General features: G+C 35.4%; 1 protein-coding gene across 5 annotated transcripts in view; it reads left to right on the top strand.

Moving 5' to 3' along the window:
* The window catches only part of GBE1 (1,4-alpha-glucan branching enzyme 1), a 157,769-nt gene extending 137,907 nt beyond the window's left edge, over positions 1-19,862 (top strand). For 2 of the 5 annotated variants that reach the window (XM_071809839.1, XM_071809826.1), the window contains 3 exons: positions 8,302-8,419; positions 10,160-10,222; positions 17,841-19,862. In XM_071809839.1, coding sequence (XP_071665940.1) covers positions 8,302-8,419; positions 10,160-10,222; positions 17,841-17,897 — 238 coding nt within the window. In that variant the 3' untranslated portion in view covers positions 17,898-19,862. The other 3 variants (XM_071809831.1, XM_071809837.1, XM_071809836.1) reach the window with 3 other exon arrangements.
* Positions 19,863-20,073: the final 211 nt, after the last annotated feature.

The following is a 20,073-nucleotide window of genomic DNA, read 5'->3' as shown; positions in this document are numbered from 1 at the left end:
ATGAGTCACTGGCATGCAATTGCTGAAGGCAAAGATGCCGCTTTGCAAGATACTTTGAAGTGCCGATATGCAACTGTCCCTGCCTGTTAGAATTCACAGGGCATTCGGCATGTGGAGACAAAGGACTTGATTTAGGAGCAACCAAGTGCCAAATTCTATCAAGGAAGTTGGTACATTCAGGTTAATAGGTGTGTAAAATAAATATAGCATACTAATGTGGGAATGCATGTTCAATCTGCGTGGGAAAAGACACAGGCTTCCAGCACTGTGAGGCTATGTAACTATTAGAGCGGTATATGCTAGTGCTGCATTTCTGTTTCATTATGTGAAGGAAAAAGGAAAACATTTCTGTGCTCATGCTGGAATTTTACTTCATAAATTATGCTCTTTCAGAAGCTTTTTCATGAGAAACAGGCAGCTTGAGCTAAAAAATTTTTTCTGCCTAATTTGCTTCATTTTAGAGATAGGTGAATAATTAACATCTAGGTCAGCTGTATAGTTCTCTGGTTGTAGGCAGAATTTTGAATGTTAAATGTTAACAGGGAAACCATTCATAAGTTTCCTTTTTTTTTTTTTTTTTTTAATGCTGACCAAATATTTCTGTGGGTTAGTGGTTGAATTCAAGGCCTGTCTGCAGTAAAAAAATCAATATGGAAACCTTCTTTCCTCTGTTCAAAAGGAACATGGCTAAAAGAAGGGAGAAAGAACAGGAAAGGGGTTAAAGATTTTGAAATAGCTCCTTTTGATTCCCTAAGATCCCGCATCCTATTTTGTTAAACTTTTTTTCTGCAGTGTTGGAAGTCTCATTAAAATAAAGCTTTATGTAGATATTCCTCCCTCCTTGGCCCCCCCTCACCCCCCCTTTTTTAACAAGGCTTGTTATCTTGTCACAAAAGTAAATCAGCATTTTACGTTCAGGGTTACAAACCAATATGGATTTACATACCTCTAAATTTACTATTGATTTAAGCAAAAAGCATCCATGTTTGGTTGCAGCAAAAAGGTACAGAGCCCTCCCTCCTCCTCAGTACTGTGCCATGAGTTGAGTGCTAAATGGCTTCAACTATCTTCTAAATATCCTGAGCTGAAGTGTATCAGGCTACAATGTTGAATTTAATTAGGCAATTCACCCAAATACTCTCTGATCTGCTTTTATTCAATTGTAGGTTGACCCATTAGTCTTCTTCAAAATCAGGAGTGTGTGGAGAGGAGGAACAGAGGTACTCTTCTTGAATTTAATAATGCTAGTTACCTGGTTTTTTTCAGTGAAATTCAAGGATTATTAAAAAACAAAAGGGCCTAACCCCTTCAGGCTCTTTACAGGCATTGCAGCTGTACTTTCATCTTGCCTGTGTCTATGGGGCATTTAATGACTGCTTTCTTGTTTTCTTTAATGTGTCTTGATTGCATATTTTTTGTCCCCATAGTTTTTGTATTATTGTCTTATATTCTTTTGTGCCTGGCTTGAAAATCTTGTTTCCACTTTCTCTAGGCTTCTTTCTAGGATATGAAGTAAATTAAAAGTTCATTAATTAGCCATATTGATCTGTGGCTATGTTTCTTGTTCTGTGTGCATATTAATAATTAATGAATTATGCTTGTGCCCATAGCTTGTTTTTTACAAAATGGATTTTATTTGAAAAATCCCTGGTCTTTGGTATCCTTTTGCTTTATTTCAATCCATCTTGAGAATAGTGATCATTGGTTCTACAGCTGTTGGTGTGCCTGTTTTTTGGTTGTTTTGTTTTGTTTTGTTTTTTTGTTTTGTTTTGTTTTTTTTCCCCCTAATTTTTGTTTCTTGTCTTTACTTGTCACCAGGATATCTTCTTTTATTTTACAAATAGTATTTTGGCAATGAAAATTGCTGCCAGGACAGCTTATCTGTTTTTGCTTTCTGTAGAGTGGATATATTCCTTTGGCCCTGGCTCATTACTGTTGCCTTTGATTTCTCAGACTAGCAAGTACCTTTGTACACGAAAGTTATATGTCATTGTCACTGTCATCCTGGTGACTTCTCCATCTGGACACTTTTCCCGACAGCTTTTCAACATACTTCTGAATAACAGGCAATGTAGTGGGATTCCCTACCAGGTTATCTTTTGCTGTTGGAAAAATGTAGATCTTGGTGCTGGTAAATCTGATCTAAAATCTGAACTGGAGTATTCAATGGAGATGGGGATTATTGAAGTCTCCTTACTACTTTTCTAGCTATAGGTCTCGTAGCAGAAATCTTGCCTTTCCTAAGAGAAGCTTGGCCTTAGTGCTGACATCAAGTGTTGGAACAGGTTGCCCAGAGTGGTGGTGCAGGCCCTGAACCATGACCAAAGCACAGTAAGGGATGATGGAAGGAGAATCATTCCAAAAGTGTATGCCCAGAGCTATCTTAAGTAGTAAGGTAGACGCATCTTCAGATTGCCCTAGTCAGTCAGACTGAACATGCGAATCCAGTGAACATATGGAGTAGAGGGGAGTTCAGTGTGTTTTCATTCTGCCTGGCAGCTGTACCACTAAAGGTAACCATCCGTTCTGTGACTCAGCCTCTCTCCAGTTTGATGTCTGTGTGTAAGCATTCAGGGGGTAAGTCATGGTCAACAAAATGGCACTTTTAAAGCGTTACAATTGAATATACATTGTATCTCTATTTCTGTGTGCGGTCAGTTTCATTTTCAAGGAAAGAGATGGTGAATGAACTCATTCTATGAAGTACCCTGAATTGAATTAATGCTTTTATTATTAATAATAATAATTATTTATTTACTTAGAATAACCCTGGGTAGCATCTTCAAGGTGAACAGATACACAGAGAGCCCTACCTAGGGTATATAATAGGTTCTCAAAGTGAAGCCAGGGAGGATTTCTCTTCCGATTTCTTACCAAGAGAAAATTAACATGATAACCTACATATCTGAGTCCTTGGTTGTACCTAGGAAAAGGAGAAATATGTGCTAAGTAAAGAAAAAAATGGAATTTCAGATAATATGTATTTTACTGGTATATTTAAGGACACTTGCACTTCTGATGCTGCTTGATAACTGTGAAGGCTTCAATTAAAATACGAAACTTAGATCTGTGAACTTCATATTTTGCCTTGTCTTCTTCCCAATTTTAAATTCCAGAAGTCCTTAAAAGCAAACAAAGCAACAAAAAAAAAAAAAAAAAAAAAAAACCAAACAAACAAACAAAAAGAAACTATTTTTGTGTTTAATTTCGTAAATCAAAGTACTACAAGGAAATCTTGGTACATTAATAACAATTTTCTAATCCACACATTATAAGGGTTGCTCCTTAGTAATTTGTAGTCTTCTACACTGTTGACTTAGAGTGACTCTTTTTAATGAGCAAGGTTGGAAAGACTTCTATATTCAGCTGTTAAATGCTGGTGTGTTATTCTGCATCGCTTTGCCAGTTTACCCAACCTGACCTCTGAGAATCCATTTATTACAATATTGAAGCTCATTCAGATGTCGGCTGCTTGTATGCTAGTTGCTAAAACAAGAATAAAGACACTTTCATCTAAGATGGGCAAAAAGGTCTTCTCAGAGTTTGAGGGTTGGATTTGTCAAAATACGTTCAGTGCCTTGAAGTCTTAATTTCTAAGTTCTTATCTTATGCCATCACTGTTTATACAGCTAATATACTTACTAAGAAGCAGTTTAACACTGAGCATCAGACGGAATCAGCCTTGGTTTGGCAACTACAGTGACCAATGCTTTAAAATTAGAGTGCCTGGTTGCTCTAGCATTTTATTTGCATGTTCTACTGTCACTACCACTTATTAATGTTTTCGCAAAAGATAAGATCTGAAAACATATTGCTTTTACCAGTGTATATGTATTTTTAATTTCTAGAAGGAGATACACAGAACATCTAGGAAGATATGTTGATTTTAAAATGGTTTAGTACATTTTAAATTTGAATTTCTTTTCTGGGTTTGGGGTTTATTTTTTAATGCTTCCTTGAACAGTGCTTGAATTGTCTTAATTCAGTGTTTTGTTTCAATAATGTTATAATTTTTCAGCACTTCGGTATTACAAGCACCATAAATCATTGAGGAAAAACATTGTTTTCTTGTAGTCTACTACTTTATAGCTTGAAAAGGAAAGCCTTCCTGTAATATCTATTTTTGGATTAGAGTGCTGGTTCAATATTGATACAGAACCTTTAAAATTTTTCCCTAAGAAATTTTATTTCCTATCTCTGTTTCTTCATATTTAAACATCTGTCTCTTCCTGTAAAGTGTAGGATAAGATCTCATGTGGAGAATGCAAACTACCTGTTGTTACAGGAATGCTGGAGCCTTTTTTTCTTCAAAATCTAAAATTAATATCATGCTAGAGGAGAGGGATTTTTTTTTTTTCCTTTCTGCATTCTTACATGGTGTGTCAAATCCCCTACTTAAATATTTCTTGCTTTTTGTACAGCTTTTACTAATATATTTTGGACAATAAATAGATACATGAAACCGTCTAATAAGATATGGGCTTCTGAAGAGAGAGTCTTTTGTATGCTGTGTGCAGCTATAACAGCATATATACTGTAGCTACTTCTGTAAAGGATTTCCCTTAGGAAACACTGAAAAAGCCTTTATGGGAAAGTTGTTTAGTTTGTATGAAACAAAACAAAACCAAAAACCACCCAAAGCTTTCTCTGGACAGCGTAAACACAGCATCCAGGTGTACCTTAGCTGTTACTTTTGTTAGTAAATCTTTTAATCCATGGAGATGTTATGAGAACGAGTAAATTTAATCTTGTCATATGATTATGATTTCCAGCTGGATTAGGCCTGGGATCATCCCAGTGTTACTGTCATTGCCACTGTAACTGGTTCAGGACAGACGGCTGATCCCAAGACCGCTTAAAGGATCAAAAGCTTTTCAGAAGCGTTTCCATGTTTTCTGTTGTCCATACACTTCTGTCTTTCTAGTCTAAATTCACTTTCTGAAAGTCTCTATAGACAGACAGAAATTCAGTGTTTCAGCACATTTTTTTAATCCTTTTTGGTTTGCACTTTTGTCTTTGTCCCATCAGTATTGCCCAAACCACATCGTTTTGCTTTTAGCCAAGAAATGGTAGCAAGGCATAAAAATGAAATCTTTTTTTAGGTATTCTTTTGTATATTGAGAAATGCAGCGAGAAAATGAGAGCGGACTTACAAAGGAGTTAAAAATAAAATAAAAGTTTACATACATAGCCGTGCTCTAGGGGCATGCCTGGAAAGTACAGGAGAACCAGAAGTATGGGTGCTTAAACATTTCACTGTACAATAAAATCAAAACTAACAGTTACTAATCTTGATTTTAAAATAGATTATGAAAAGATGGAGCTGAAACCATTGGAACCACATATAGTCTTTTTGTTTATGTTTGGTTGCCCTTCCATGTTCAGTGTTGCTCAGTTGTATCCTGACTTTCTAATCTGATGAATAACCTCCCATATAGGTAATATATACAGTACAAAGGACCCAAAGTACTTAATACTATTTGAATGTATTTGATATGTGATAGATGTTTATGTGAGTCAAACCAGACCATACAGAAAAGAGTAGTTTATTTATAAATACTCCATAAGCCTTACATTGTTATACAAATGATCAGTAGAAATTCTTATTTGCTCTTCTACAAAGCTTTTAGTTATGCTTGGACCATCATGCCCCCAAAAGCACTTGTATTCTCTTATCAGTATTAAGGGCTGAGGAGCAAAACACGAATTATCCTATTTTATAATTTGAGTTTACTTAGTGGTGTTTTATGTGTCATTACACATACATAAGATTGAATTAAAAAATTGCTTTAAAATATGTATTTCAAAACATCATAAAAGCATAGTAATTCAGTAATTGATGTGGTAGATAATGACAACCTGTCTATTTCCAGCTCTACCAATACAAGAGTTCATTGTTTTTGCTGCTGTTCTCCACTGTAGTGGCTAGGAAATTCAGCTAGAGCATCAAACTGAGTAGAAATCGGGCTTTTTTCATTCAGAGTACGGGTTAGTATTTCCAGCACTCTGTCACTAAAAGAAAAGAGGGCCCCCTGCGAAAGAAAATACTTCTATTTTGTGCTTAATTAAAATGCACAACTGTTGTTTAATGTTTTCATGAAAGTAGTCTTCAAAAACCTAGATACTCATATAATTCTGAAATGTGAAAAGTGTCTTTTCTGTGAGGTTTAAGTTGGAAGGCAAATGGGCGTGTTTACCAAACTAGTTACTTTTCCCCGAGAAATATCAAATTCGTGAAGATGTGAACGTTCTTTTTGACTCCATTATTCAGGATCTGGTTGACAGCCTTTGTGCCAAATATGCTATGTTGTGAGGTGTGGAAAGGCAGTTTTATTAACTTTGTATTGCTAGAGAGCATCACTAGACAAACTTTTATAGCTCAGATTAAAGAAATAGGACAAATTATTTTAAAATTAGCATAGCCGTAACATTGTGTTTGCTGTAAATAGTTTTAAAAGAATCATTAGAGATGTCGAGACTTTCAGCAACATTGATAAATTATTAAATTTAATGTGTAGTGTAGATCACAGAAGCAAAGAATGAAGTGCTTGAGGGAGACATTCCCCTGCCATGTTAATAAAATATACAGTGGAACAGTAGCAGCCATTGCTGATGCTCAGTTTGAAAGGGCACAGGAGAGAGTAACTAGAAGTTGTGGCTTGTATTTTTGTATATTGTACGTGACAAGTAAATGGTAATTTTAATGTGTGTATAAAATAAAAGGAGCGGGGAGGTGTGTAGGTTGTGCACATATAAGGCATTGAGAACTAAAGCTGGTGAAGTGTAATTTTTCTAAGAAACACAAAGATTTTGCCAGTGAATGTGGTGATCTGCTGTTTCTCCTTTTGAGCACCGGCACTCTAGAAATTACCACTTAGCTTGGCAGTACTGGACCTTTCTCTCATTTTGCTGCACATACTCGTGGGGAAGAGATAACATTAGCGATTTGGTAGCTAATTTACAGCTTTGCTTTTTTCCGCACGTGCATGTATTTTTATTCTTTGTCTTCTGACAGGAAAAAAAAAACTGTGCAATCTTCCATACTGAAGTATTTGCAGTTATTTCCAGGCTACTTTTTCTGTCATGTCATGCTTCAGTCTTTCTTGTTGCTAGCAATTTGAATCAGTAAGACTCGTGGTTAGGAAATTTCCTAAACTCATGTGATAGAAAGAGAATAATTTAAAAAGACTTAAATCAATTCTGTTAATATCAAAATCCTTAGATTTTTCAAAAGGTTCAGCAAACACAGAAGCCCAAGAGCAGTTCAAGAACTGCTGACTTGAAAGAGTGTTGCTTCACTCTTCCCTAATCCTATTAAATACAAGCTTTAGCAAAGTAAGATTCTTCCATGGTTTAAAATTAAGGAAGCAGATTGTGGATTATAGAGAACTGTTATTTACCTCTCTGTATGTTTTGGGAAGTGGAGATTGATTTGCTTTCTGTTGTAACTTGAAGAGGAAAAAGGGTGTTTTAATTACGTTGAAACACGAAATTCAAAGGTACTGAAATAATCATAAAATTTGAACATTCTATTTGGTTTTGTTCCAAATAAGAAGACACTGACTTAGAATATATGTTAGGTCTTTATTTCCCCATTCATTCCCTTATATTTTTTTCTTTCAGTGTTGTTTTATCTTTTATTTTTTGCTAAATCTGTTTGAATCCTTTTAAGTGTCTGTACGAGTATTCTACCTCATTGTTACACTTTGTTAAATAACTCGCTCCATTTTAACAACTGCAGTTAGAATGTTTGTCTATTAAAAGGTCTTCTATTAAATATAAGCTGTATTTTGTTCCTCTGTGCTATTATAGTTCAAACTGTTTTCTGAAAAATTCTCAAAGGAATTGTGGGTTTTTTTTCTGTAAAATTATGTGCTTTTCTCATTAACACTTGATCAGATTCTGACAGACTGCCAAATATTGCAAAACACTGATTGACTTTGACAGTCACAATTATGTTACTCAAATCTACTCGTTTTGTTTAGCAGTACATTTTTAGTCTACTTCATCACATAAAGTGCTATGCATATCTACTGTAATACTAGAAACTTGAGCTGGAAGGTATGTTCTTTACTAGGAGTCGCTATGCTAAGATGAAATTTTGAAGGCAAAATGTCATACAGCTTATATATGTTCTGTATATTTTTCCACTCTTAATTTTTCTTAGATTTTTTTAATTTTTGTTCTTTATAGTCAGTAAATTAGGATAAACCATGTTGCAGTAGTTCTAGGGGTTTTTTTGCTTTCATTTATTTCCCATTTAATAGCAATTTGGCATAGTTCCTTAACAGTGATTTTTAAGTATAAAATCCTTCTGGATTCTGATGCTGCAGAATATGGAGGGCATCAAAGGCTGGACCACAGTACAGAGTACTTCTCTGAAGAATATCCTCACAATTATCGACCTAATTCACTTATGGTAAGTAAGATTTTCTTTTTCATTCTACTTTAATCTGAGAAACTTTTAAAATTTTTTGGGAATTAGGAGTATTTGGGGGAGGGGGTCAAATTTATTTTCTGAAATTAGCTTTTGTATGAATATAGTAGAGATGACAATGTTATGATTTGGTTGTGACCTATAATGTTAACTGATTTTTCTCTTTTGACACTACATTTAAATTTGCATGCACTCTTCCTGTGTATGGCACACAACTTTCCTTGCCAACATGCATGAAAAACTTCTACTGTGCTTTTGAATTGTCATTTTGAATATCATCATTTCCTTTATTTTCATGTCTGAGAAACTTCATCTTCATCCTTGCTTTGTGATTTAAAGCTCTATAGAAACTGAATCTTGCATCGCTTTCTTAAAATGATTTGCTTAACTCCACAAACACGAATTAAAGCAAATCATGCATTTGCCAATGGGCTTTTTCCTCCTCAGTTTACAGAAAAACCTTGCAAAATGGAACAGATTACTATTCACATCAAGAATTTCAAGAATCTTCAGTCCTAAAGTGATATGAATAATGGATAAAGACTTTCCCACAAACCAATTAAGATGAAGTGGGATGCATATCCTTGTGTACGATTTCTGTTAACTGAGATGGTGACTAATAAAAACTCTACCTTCCTTCATTACTCTTAAAATCATTATCACTTACCACAATTAATAATTTTAAATCATTGTTTTCTCCATCCTTTATATGTATACATATGTATGCATTTCCCATTCGTATATTCACATATGTATACACTGTGTATATGTTCACAAGCACAGCAGAATAAGATTCAAAAAGGACAGGAATTAAGGCAGAGGTCACTGAAAAAATTCTGAAACTGTTTATATTGCTGACTAGATTTTCATATCCAAAACATACACATGGGTGAACCGGTGCATATCTCTATACGGCGGTAAACACCTCCAAATAAGTTACACTTGTAATCTTAACAGGCTACAAAAATGGAGTCTCTGCACTGATTTGTGTGGACCACTCCTCTTCCATGGCAGAATGGAAAAATCAATTTCTAGAGTCACATCTTAACATCTGTCATGAGATCTAAACTCCTGAGAATGATAGAATGATTGTCAGTTTTAATATTTCTCTCTGTCTCACTCACACCTACCCCGTTTCATTGTATGCAAGGTATTGGCATTTCTATCATTTGCTTCTTTTAAAATAGTTTCATGACATGAAAGAATTCTTGTGCTTTCATCATGGTTGGTGTAAAGGATCTTGGGAACATTTTATTTTTTTTTATACGCATATGTATGTGATAATGCCCTTGTAGAGTGGGTAAGTATCTATGCTCATTTGAACACAAATAAACTAAGACTGTAAGATTTCATTCCTGAAAGTTGCGTAGCAAGTTAACGCTTCTTGCTTTGTGTGTCTAACTCAAATACCTTGCTTTGGTGATTGGATAGCATCTTAATTATCTACCACTAACTTAACTTTTGCAAGCCAATTTAGCTGTAATTCGGAATGTATTTTTCACATCTGGAATCTTAGCTGGTGAGTGCAAGTCATTCAAGGCAGAAAAAATGCAACAAAATGTGAAGATGCAATTTGCTAGGAGCATGTGGAAGACAAGGCATGTGACAAGCAAAGCAGCAACTGCACTTTTGCAACATAAACTGTGGCATGGCAATGGCACTTCTGGGTCAGAAAGACACCTAGCGGCATGGGTCACGTTAACTTTCTTTTATGTCCTTCAGCAGTCCAATTCACAGACCAACTTCAGCCAACAGCCCAGACGATGCCACAAGTACTGCATAGAGGTAACATACTAGTAAAAGGACACAAAGTAAAAGTAATTGGGGGAAAAAATGTGGAAAACCTGACTAAATTCAGCAAGATAGAACTCCAAGAAAGAACAAAAGTTACAGTTAATACTGCCAGCTACTATTTTACAATAGAACAGCGATGTTTTATTTTAAATAGCAATTTACATCCCAATTATTGGGTAATCACTTATCCTTTGGAGTTGCTTTTATCTTAGTTGAAGTTTTTAAAACCCAAGTAGAAGTCTTCCCTGCAAATTTATTTTCAAAAAACATATGATGCCATCTCAAACTCATAAAGGTTCTTTTCCTGCCATTTAACAATTATCTTGTCCTCTTTACATAATGCATGAGACTTTAGTCTTGAAAATTTTAGTTCCTCCTCCACCACAAACTTTGAATAAATATATTTTCATGGAGGATGCACCTCCCTTAAGGTGTGTAAGTAAACATGGTGGTCAAAACATGCCCAGAGGGCTACAACAAGATGGAATCACATGCAATAATTCTGCTGCTCAAGTCAAGCTTAAATAGTGCACAAATGTGTTACAAAAATAGAAGATTAGATGTGACATGATTCATTCTAGAAAATCATCTAATAAAAGAAATATCCAAAGCGACATTCCAAAATGAGAAGCGAGATATGAAATTCCTGGAGCAAAGAGCCCTGGATGAAGAGGAAGCTTTATAAGCACTGCATGGCATTTCACTGTAACATTTTGTTGATGAGCAGATGATGATTCAGGTTTGTTTATTAGTGCTGTAGACAGCGAGATTTCAAAATCATCAGATACACCTTGAACACTCCAAAGAGAAATACACACACACAAAAAAATGTCCTTTGTAATATGACTGATTTAAATAATTATTATAATCCATTTTTTCCATTTCACTGCTTGCTTTGTTCTGGATTGTTAACAAATACATGAAATGTATATAACTTTCCACATAATCAGATTTCCTAATAACAAGCTGCTAGCCACTTATCGTTGTAAAAATAGGCTCTTTTTACCACAGTTTTATTTATTTCTGTTTATGTCTCCACTGTGATATTCTCCTAATAGTCTTTTTTGAGGTCTGTTTTATAAAAGTTGGTTTTTTTCAATGCTTCTATAAACTTTGAGTTTTGCTTATGTCTTGTTATCTCTTTGCAAGATGTCAATTAAGTGCTGCACACAGATTTCACCTCCGGTCAGATCCTGCAAAGTCATTTGTTGATAACATACTTCGTTGTCTTAACTGGATGTTAAACATAAATTTGGGGCAGGAGGGTAGAAAAAGAACCATTCTTAATAACTCATAATTCAAAAAGCTTTGTCAGTCTTTTCTGAGGCATCTGACTTGACTGAATTTAACTGTGCAATGAAACTAGATATAAATGTGTGTCCTAGTAACTTTATTATTTTTGTACCACATCAGAAGTTGGGATTTATATGAAAACAGTGAGGCTTATGCTTTGATACTTCATGTACCAACACAACTGAGTAATAAGCAAGCTAAATGGAATATTGCAGAGTATTTTGTGTCATTGGCAAAGTAGTATGCAGTTGATTGAGAAATATAATTGTTTAACATTTTTCAGCTTTTATAAATTTACTTTTTCTGTAGTTCTTTCCAATTAGCTAAAAAATAAATAGATGTCAAGTATTCCTTCCCTCTGTCCCCAATACTGTTTTTTTCTGATTCTCTCTTTTTGGCATCCAGTCATATAATCTTTTCACATTAAATGAAACTGAAATGATATAGTTTGTTTTAATAATATCTTTATTTACTGGGTTGAGTTTTTAACCTTGACCTTAATGTATACTATTCAATGTCAAAGTTCAACTTCCCGCTTGCTTGAGTCTATTGACAAATTAAAATACTCACATAAATTGAAATAACCTCAAAGCTTTTAGTGACCTTTGCTTTGAAGATGCTCATTTGAATAACCCTCATGATAAGAATTTACATATTGAATTTTAAGGGACTGATGTAGTCTTTAACTGTTTTCACCCCAGACATGCACAGATGTACAGATTGTATGAAAGGATGTCTGTAGTTAGGAAATTAGCTGGTTTAACTATGGGAATCAGTAAGACTTCAACACCAGCACAGCCTTTTGTTAGTTTTACCTGTTGATGATTAGGACTTACAAATTTGTTTATTTATCGTTTGACTTCTTAAAACCAAAAGCAAGCCTAATAATTCCAAAGTTGTCCTGTTAGCAATTTTCATTCATCTATCTTATTTTTTGGTCTACTTGTTTTTGTTTGCCAGGGGGTTTTTGTTGTCTGTTTAAAGTACTCTTTCTTGACATGAAGAAAGAGTGCAGAAGATAATAGAGGAGGAGAAATTTTGAGATACAGCCTGTGCATTGTATGGACTTATTTTGTATAAATAAAGCAAGGCAGTCTGAGAAATGATTTCTGCATATTCATGCTGTACGACTGTAAATTGAAAAACAAATTGGAAGGCAGAACTTCACATTATTTTAAGCATACCTTCTTTGTCATATGCAACATCTAGCAAAATGAAGCCCAAAGCATCTGAGGTTTTGTATAGAGAATTATAGAAAGCAAAAGCTATCATTTATTTTATTCGTTGATAGTTAATTTTATTTTCAGAATAGTGTCAGTGTCTGACAATTAGTACTTGATACAGAGACATGAGATTGTCTAAAGCCCCCATTTTAATTAAAAGTTTCAGAAAATGTTGGCACAGACACTTGTGACATTGCCTTCTGCATCTACCAGCTGCGATATGCTCTATCAAATATTTTTCTGCAGTGCCTGGTCTAGCTCTGAGTTCCAGTAATTCTCCCATCTGTTGCAAAATGACCTTGAAATGATTTTTAGGGCATGGTTTTTTCCAGCCCTGAAAGTGGGATGAAGAGTAGTTCATTGCAGTTCCAGTCAATTTCAGTTGTGCTTGCACCTGGTACTGAATCTAGTCTGACAGATCTGAATGTAGCAGTTGTCATTTGCAGAACTTATTGCTTCTGGGTTTTTAGGTACGTTTGGAGATCGCTGTGTATTGTCGTTCTCTCTCAAAATATGTAAGATGAGATTTCTGCTTATAGCTGCTGCTGTTCACAAGTGCTTCAGCGGGGAGTTTGGGCCTTCTGGGGCCCCTTCCAACATGGATGAGCCCATTCTGTCCATGTTCATCAAGCAAGCCTTGCGAAATGGTGAAGGAGATGCAAATGTGATAAAACTTGTGTTCAGAAAGAAGCAGGCTAGAAGAGCAGGGATCAGTAGAACTGAAGCTGGCGATTGGAAGCATATAATTCAGCGACAGTATATGAGAGAAAAGGGTTTTAATAGACTTCTTAGACCCTTCTCCTAGGGTACAGAAAAACATCAAAGACGCCATGTCTCTGATAATGTCTTTTACTGATGAATACATAGGTTTTCTATGATGGTTTAATCAGGACATTTCTATATACTTTTACTATACTTGTCTATCTATAGATATATATCTCAGGCCACGTACTAGATATATATATATAAACTAGCTGGAGATAATGGAGTGTGTCAAGAAGGTGATTCTGCAAGTGTACCAGTAGCAAAAGCTGTTTAAGAATAAGTACAAGTGCCTTGACGATGCAAGGAGTCAAACTTGTGGTGAGCATTATGGAGAGTACATGAGGAGTCAGTGCCTTTTTTTACCTTGGACTCTAAGAGCAGTGTGCCAGTACAGTACTGAAAAGGAAGTCGCAGTAGCAGAGCAATAGGTTAGGGATACCTTAAAGATGCTGGATAAATGGGGCACACCCAGATGTTTGAAAATATTTGGATGATGTAATTGCGAGGCTGTTGACCATCATAGCAGTCAGGGAAAATTTCTGACAACCTAAAGTCCGCAGTAAAAGCAAAAAGGAAGGCTGAGAGATCTGTAGGACTGTCAACCTCTCCCCTCAGTCCCTTAAGAGGTCATGGACTACCTCCTTGGAATCTGTATCCAAACAAGTGGGATATACCATATAGGTCAACCAGAAAGCCAACCCTGACTTAGCAAAAGCAAACCATGCATGCTCAGCCTGATAGCTTTCTGTGGTTAAATCACTGTGTGCATGAGGTTGGTACGGTCAATGCAGTAAGATTTTCAGCTTTGTCTCCTACAGCATTCTTATCTAGGAGCTGAGGAAATACGAGCTGCATAAGATTGTTAGGTGGGTTAAAAACTGGCTGGGCTCCTGCAGTTCTAGTAATCACAGGCTCAGTGTCCAGCTGTCAACTGGTATCAAGGAGAGTGTCCTATAGGAATTGCTGCTGGGGCTGATACTGTTATGGACTCTTCAGCAGTGACTGAAATGGTGAGATAGAGCATACCCTCATCAGATTTGTAGATGACACTGAATTAGAGTGAGTGATAAATTGACTGTTAGAGGTCCACTCCAGAAACATCTTGATAAATTTGAAGATTTAGCCAACAGAAACTTCATAAAAATTAATGAAGAAAAATTCTGCAGAGGAATCTCATGCGTCAGTAAAGATTAGAAACCAAATTGCTGAGTAGCAGCCCAACTGAAAAGGACTGGGGTTATGCTGGAGTCTAGGTGGAATGGAATGCAGTTTGTCATGGATATCTATCATAATGTGTCAGAACAGATGTCTTCGTTAATGCATTCCAGTGTGTTGGAATTTTTTTTATTTTTTAATAATTTGGACCTAAATAACTATAATTTAAAGACAGAAAAAAGGGGGGAGGGAGGGAATATCCATGGTATTTACCTAGGAAATGTGAAAAGAACTGTGAGTGCCATTTTTTTCAGTATTTAAGGAAGATAGAACTGACTAATACAGTAGAAACACAGCTGTTTCAGTGTATGAGATGTAAGCCTTTTATTGTATCCTATTGCACATTTATTTCTAGAATATTAAGTGCTGTATGTATGTGTTTTGATATGAATCACAACAATGGATTAAAATATATGCAAGCATAGTTCTTAATCTAAAATAAATAGAAATACCAATTAAAATATGCATAATTTTACTAATTAATTAGTGTTTAGCTAAGGATTAACTGTATTTTTATGGATTGAGAGCAGACCTGAGGAGAGACTTGGAGGTGCTCGTTGATGAGAAGCTCAACATAAGCGGGTAATGTGCACTTGTAGCCCAGAAGGCCAACCTTATCCTGGGCTGCATCACAACAAGCATGACCAGCAGGTTGAGGGAGGTGATTCTCACCTCTGTGCTCTGATGAGACCCTACATGTAGTACCACATCCAGCTCTGGGACAGCAAACATAAGGAGGACAGGGACCTGTTGAATCAGGTCCAGAGAAGGCCACCAAGATTATCAGAGGTCTGTAATACTTCTCCTGTGAAGACAGACTGAGAGAGTTGGGGTGGTTCAGTCTGGAAAAGAGAAGGCTCCATGGAGACCTTATAGCACCCTTCCAATACCTAAAGGGGGCCTACAAGAAAGCTGGAGAGGGACTTTTTACAAGGGCATGTAGTGATAACAGGACAAAGAGTAATGGCTTTAAATTGAAAGGGGGGAAATTTAGATTAGATATAATGAAGAAATTCTTAACTGTGAGCATGATAAAACACTGGAACAGGTTGCCCAGAGAATTTGTGGGTGCCACATCCCTGGAAGGGTTCAATGCCAGGTTGGATAGGGCTTTGAGCAGCCTGGTCTAGTGGAAGGTGTCCCTGCCTATAGCAGAGGGGCTGGAATGTAATGATCTCTAAGGTCCATTCCAACCCAAATTACTCTATGATTCTTTGATGCAGAATGTCAGAAGAGGAAGGAATGGAGGTGAGAAAATCTAGGCAGTGGAATAAATAATTAATATCTCTATTTAATAATTAATAAGATAATAAATAATATTAATTCATTCTTCATGCCTTTTTTTTTACCTCTTGCTTTAAAGGTGGTTACACTGACCTGTGAAATAAATTGGTAAGATTAGGAGATAATGCCGTATTTGGCATTTCTATGATTTACCAAGAAGGCCACCAAGACAAAAAACACTAAAACACATGGTTAATTTGCCCGGATAGGGAAAAAATATGCACTATAGTAAGAAGCTGGCAGTTGTACCTCCTTGTGGCAAACAGAAAACCTCTCTCTCATCAGCCTAAATACAGTCATTTGCCCAAGTTCTTAAATTGTGCTTAAAACCAGTTTTTAAATTATGATTGGCAATTAATTGGGATGCTTCCACACTGCTCTTAGATTCTGAGCTGATGTAAATTGACTTTAAAGGAACTGAGCTAATTAACTCCTCCTAGGACCTGACATATTATTGACCAGAAGATAATTGAGAATTGTTGTGTCCTGTAGTAATGGTAATTTTTGTTCCTTTCACTGAAGTAACTTCTGCACATTTTTTCTTAGAAAAATTAGTTTTGTATGTTCCTTCTCCCTTCTCACCTCATCAAACAAACTCAAAACACTGAATTTCTCCATACACAATTTTAAACCCTCTCCTTTACCTGTACATTCTGAGCTAGTTGACTTCATTAAGTATTCCTGCTTCTGCACAGATTTGTAGAAGCTATTTATCACTGAAACCTTAGTAGAAATCATTATGTTTACTGTCTTTCAAGAAGCATTGGACATAGGTCCAACTGGTTCAATGAAGATCAGCTGTTCTGTTCCTTTTTCTCCTTTTCCTAAAGCTTTTTGCTTTATTACTTTATTCCGTTCTGAAAATTATGAAAGCATTTCATGTCATGAGGCTCTAGTTAGCAGATAATGCAGTTAAAATTGCAGCATATTAGACATTCCACAAGGATGGAAGATAGCCTAAAAGAGGATGTTGTCAGAATGAAGCCGATAATCTTCAATCTTATGTTACCTTTTATAATTGTGGTTTTATTGACTTTTTCAACACACACATTCATACACTTGACAATTGATGGAATACCATATATCAAGGTAATTGGTAGGTAGTACATATCTGTCTTGTTTTCAGGTTGTGACTCAGCTCTGTTTGGAAGTAAAGTCATGTAAAATATATTGCTGCAAGTTCTTTTGAGCCCTATGAGGAGTCTTTTGATTATATATGTTTGATTTTTTTCATGGTATTCAGCAATAAAGGCCAAGAAAAATGCAGTAATTTAATGGTTAATTTTGAGTCTGTCTAGTTTTGAGAGTGAGTTTTATTGCTCAGACGTTGAAACTCCACAGATGCCAAGAGTGGGAAGAATACATTGTTGTATCATATTGCTGGTACTTATGGAATGACATCACAGACCTTGGGGCAACTTTAATTCACAGCAGAAAGGTGTTGTGAAACTTTGTAATTTATCATTGTGCAAGACATTGTAAGTCAGATGAGGCCCTCTACTGGTACCCACTTGAAGATCTATTGATGTAGAATTACAAAAAAAAAAAAAAAAAAAGGAAAAGAAAAAGAAAAAAGAAAAAGAGAGCGATTGCAATGCAGCTATCTTTTAAACTTTTATGTATCTTGCATAAATCAAGTGCTGGGGACTAAACAGCTGATAATCACACTTCAAATGGGATTAACATGACCAAAAGCATTGCACAAATCACAAATTGTTAACAATTAAAATATTTCATGTGTATTCTTTCTCATACTATTATTTAGAAATTGTATCCTGTGAGGTTGATGTTTTTTTCAGCAATTTTTGTTCTTGTCATGTTTTTACTAGGTGTACATTCCAAGCAGAGTGGCTATTGTGCTTTACAATGTGGATATCCAAAAATGAAGTTCTCTATAAGTATCTCTGAAGAAGCAAGCCGTAGAAGAAGCACTGATACGTTGTACCTAGTACTAAGTATAACAAAACTTGATCTAAGGAAGCTTTCTGAAACTGAGTATAGTAATATTAGGTGTTTAAAATGTAAGGTTAATTTTAATATTAATATATAATTGCAGAGCTCGTGACTTGCTAGAACCTCTTTTGAGGAAATTTTACAAAAGAGACAGAAAGCAAAATGTTTGTTTTGTGGTTCTAGTAGTACAAAATTACACTTAAGATACTGCAACGCAGCAGGTATTCTCGAATTGTTGTTTACAGAATTTTGTCAGGAATAACAAGAGTGATCCTGCTTTAAAGTTTGTAATTTGTAGTAATCTTCTTTTTTGATAGTGAATTAAAATGTTCATTATGTATTAATGCTTCTTACTAAAGTAAGTAGTTTGCTTAAATAAAACACAAGTTTTTGGCTAAAAGGCAGCCTTAATGGTTTGTGGGACCTAATTTGAGGCTCCTCTTCTTCACTAAAGTCCAACATGGAATTAGAAATATTTATACAAATGGATGAGAAGGTCCTCTGAGACTATTGTACTTTGCCATTTTTATATCGTTAAAATTGCACAAAAAAAGCTGAACATCAAAATGAGCTGGCCAATTGACTGGTGAACTGCTGATGCTATTGTGTGTATTGCTTATTTCTTCCCAATCAAATCACTTAGTCTGTGCATCTCACTCATTACAGCTGAAAAGAAAATGACACAACTATTTTATTTAGATGACTAAAATGTTCAGTGAGAAGTGGTTTGTTCTTACTGCAATGATACCATACAGGAAGATGTACCTAAAATGTAGTTCTTCCCATTGCATTTATTTGACTAATGTCAGGATGTTGCAATACTAATTTCACTGTTTTCAGAAGCTGCCTTTCAGCTTGGAACATGATGATGTTCTTGCACTTTTATAACTTTTGAAACATTGCTTCTCATGAAGAAGCAGTCTCAAATACAGTGATCAAACTAAGGTGGGGTTTTTTTGATAAAATCAAGATAGTTAATTACTGGCGTGCTGCTAAGATTATTCAAGTGAGTTCTTTCATGAGCTACAACTTTTTTGTAAAGAGTAAGATTTTGTATATTTGAAAATGTATTGCAGAGTATTCTGGAAAATTAATACCAAATTAACGAGACATGCTTTATTTTGTTCCATTTATTTAAAACTTATTTGAATTGGTTCTGAAATGAATGTCTTTTGTACGAATCTGAATTTTCTAACTTTTAAAGTAGCCAAAGAGGAAGATGTCCGTGACCATTTCCAAGTCATAATTTTACTCAGTTTCCTATGTGAACCATTGTGTAAATCACTGAATAGTTGTGCCAACGCTGAAAATCTTTTCGTGGTTCTCGGAATGCTTACTTGTGGCTTACTTCTTAAGCAAAATAAAGGATTTGATGGAATGATGTGGCATGATGGAAAACAGTCTTTTGCAGAGTTCACATGGAAGGGACTTTATGACCATCTGCAGTCTACTATGTTCCGTGTGACAGAAAACATTATATTGCAGTTAAGTACCATAATGCTGTTTAGGATCATGCTTCATTTTCCTCTACACCAGTTTGATCATTGTTTAGTAGTGGGCTAATAAAAGCATTCCCATTAAACTAAGACTTTAAAGAAAATACACAGACTTGTTTTAGCAACTGGAAATTATCTTTTTTTTTTTTTTTTCCCAGATTGCTTTACTTGTAGTGAAATAATGAGCAAATTCTAATATATGTTATATTTACATTGTATTGATCTAATATGTTTTATAGGGTGGTTTGTTTTTTTATTGGCACTAGTTCCAGGTTTCAAAATGTAATGCAAGGCAAGTGTCTGTGTCAAACCTCTTTTTCAAGAGGAGGAATAAATGTATGATGTGAAGTATAAACTGTGTAAAATTACATGCAAAATAAACTCTGAGGAGGATAAAACAAATGCATATATGGTTTCATTGCTTGCCCTGTAAAAAGATTGTACAGTAGGAGTACTCACCGAAGGAGAGTATTACATTTTGCTCCATCTTGAAATCAGGAATTTGTCGTAGTCAGAAACAGTCTAATGAGATTGGTAGAATACTTGTCCTCCACACTTTTTTCTTTATGTATTGATAGATTAATAAAAGCAGACTACAAAAATTGCAAGACGA

The sequence above is a fragment of the Patagioenas fasciata genome, chromosome 1 (genome assembly GCF_037038585.1).
Source record: "Patagioenas fasciata isolate bPatFas1 chromosome 1, bPatFas1.hap1, whole genome shotgun sequence".
NCBI lineage: Eukaryota > Metazoa > Chordata > Aves > Columbiformes > Columbidae > Patagioenas > Patagioenas fasciata.
Note: the sequence above shows the minus strand (reverse complement) of the source record. Positions and strands in the feature narration are given on the sequence as shown.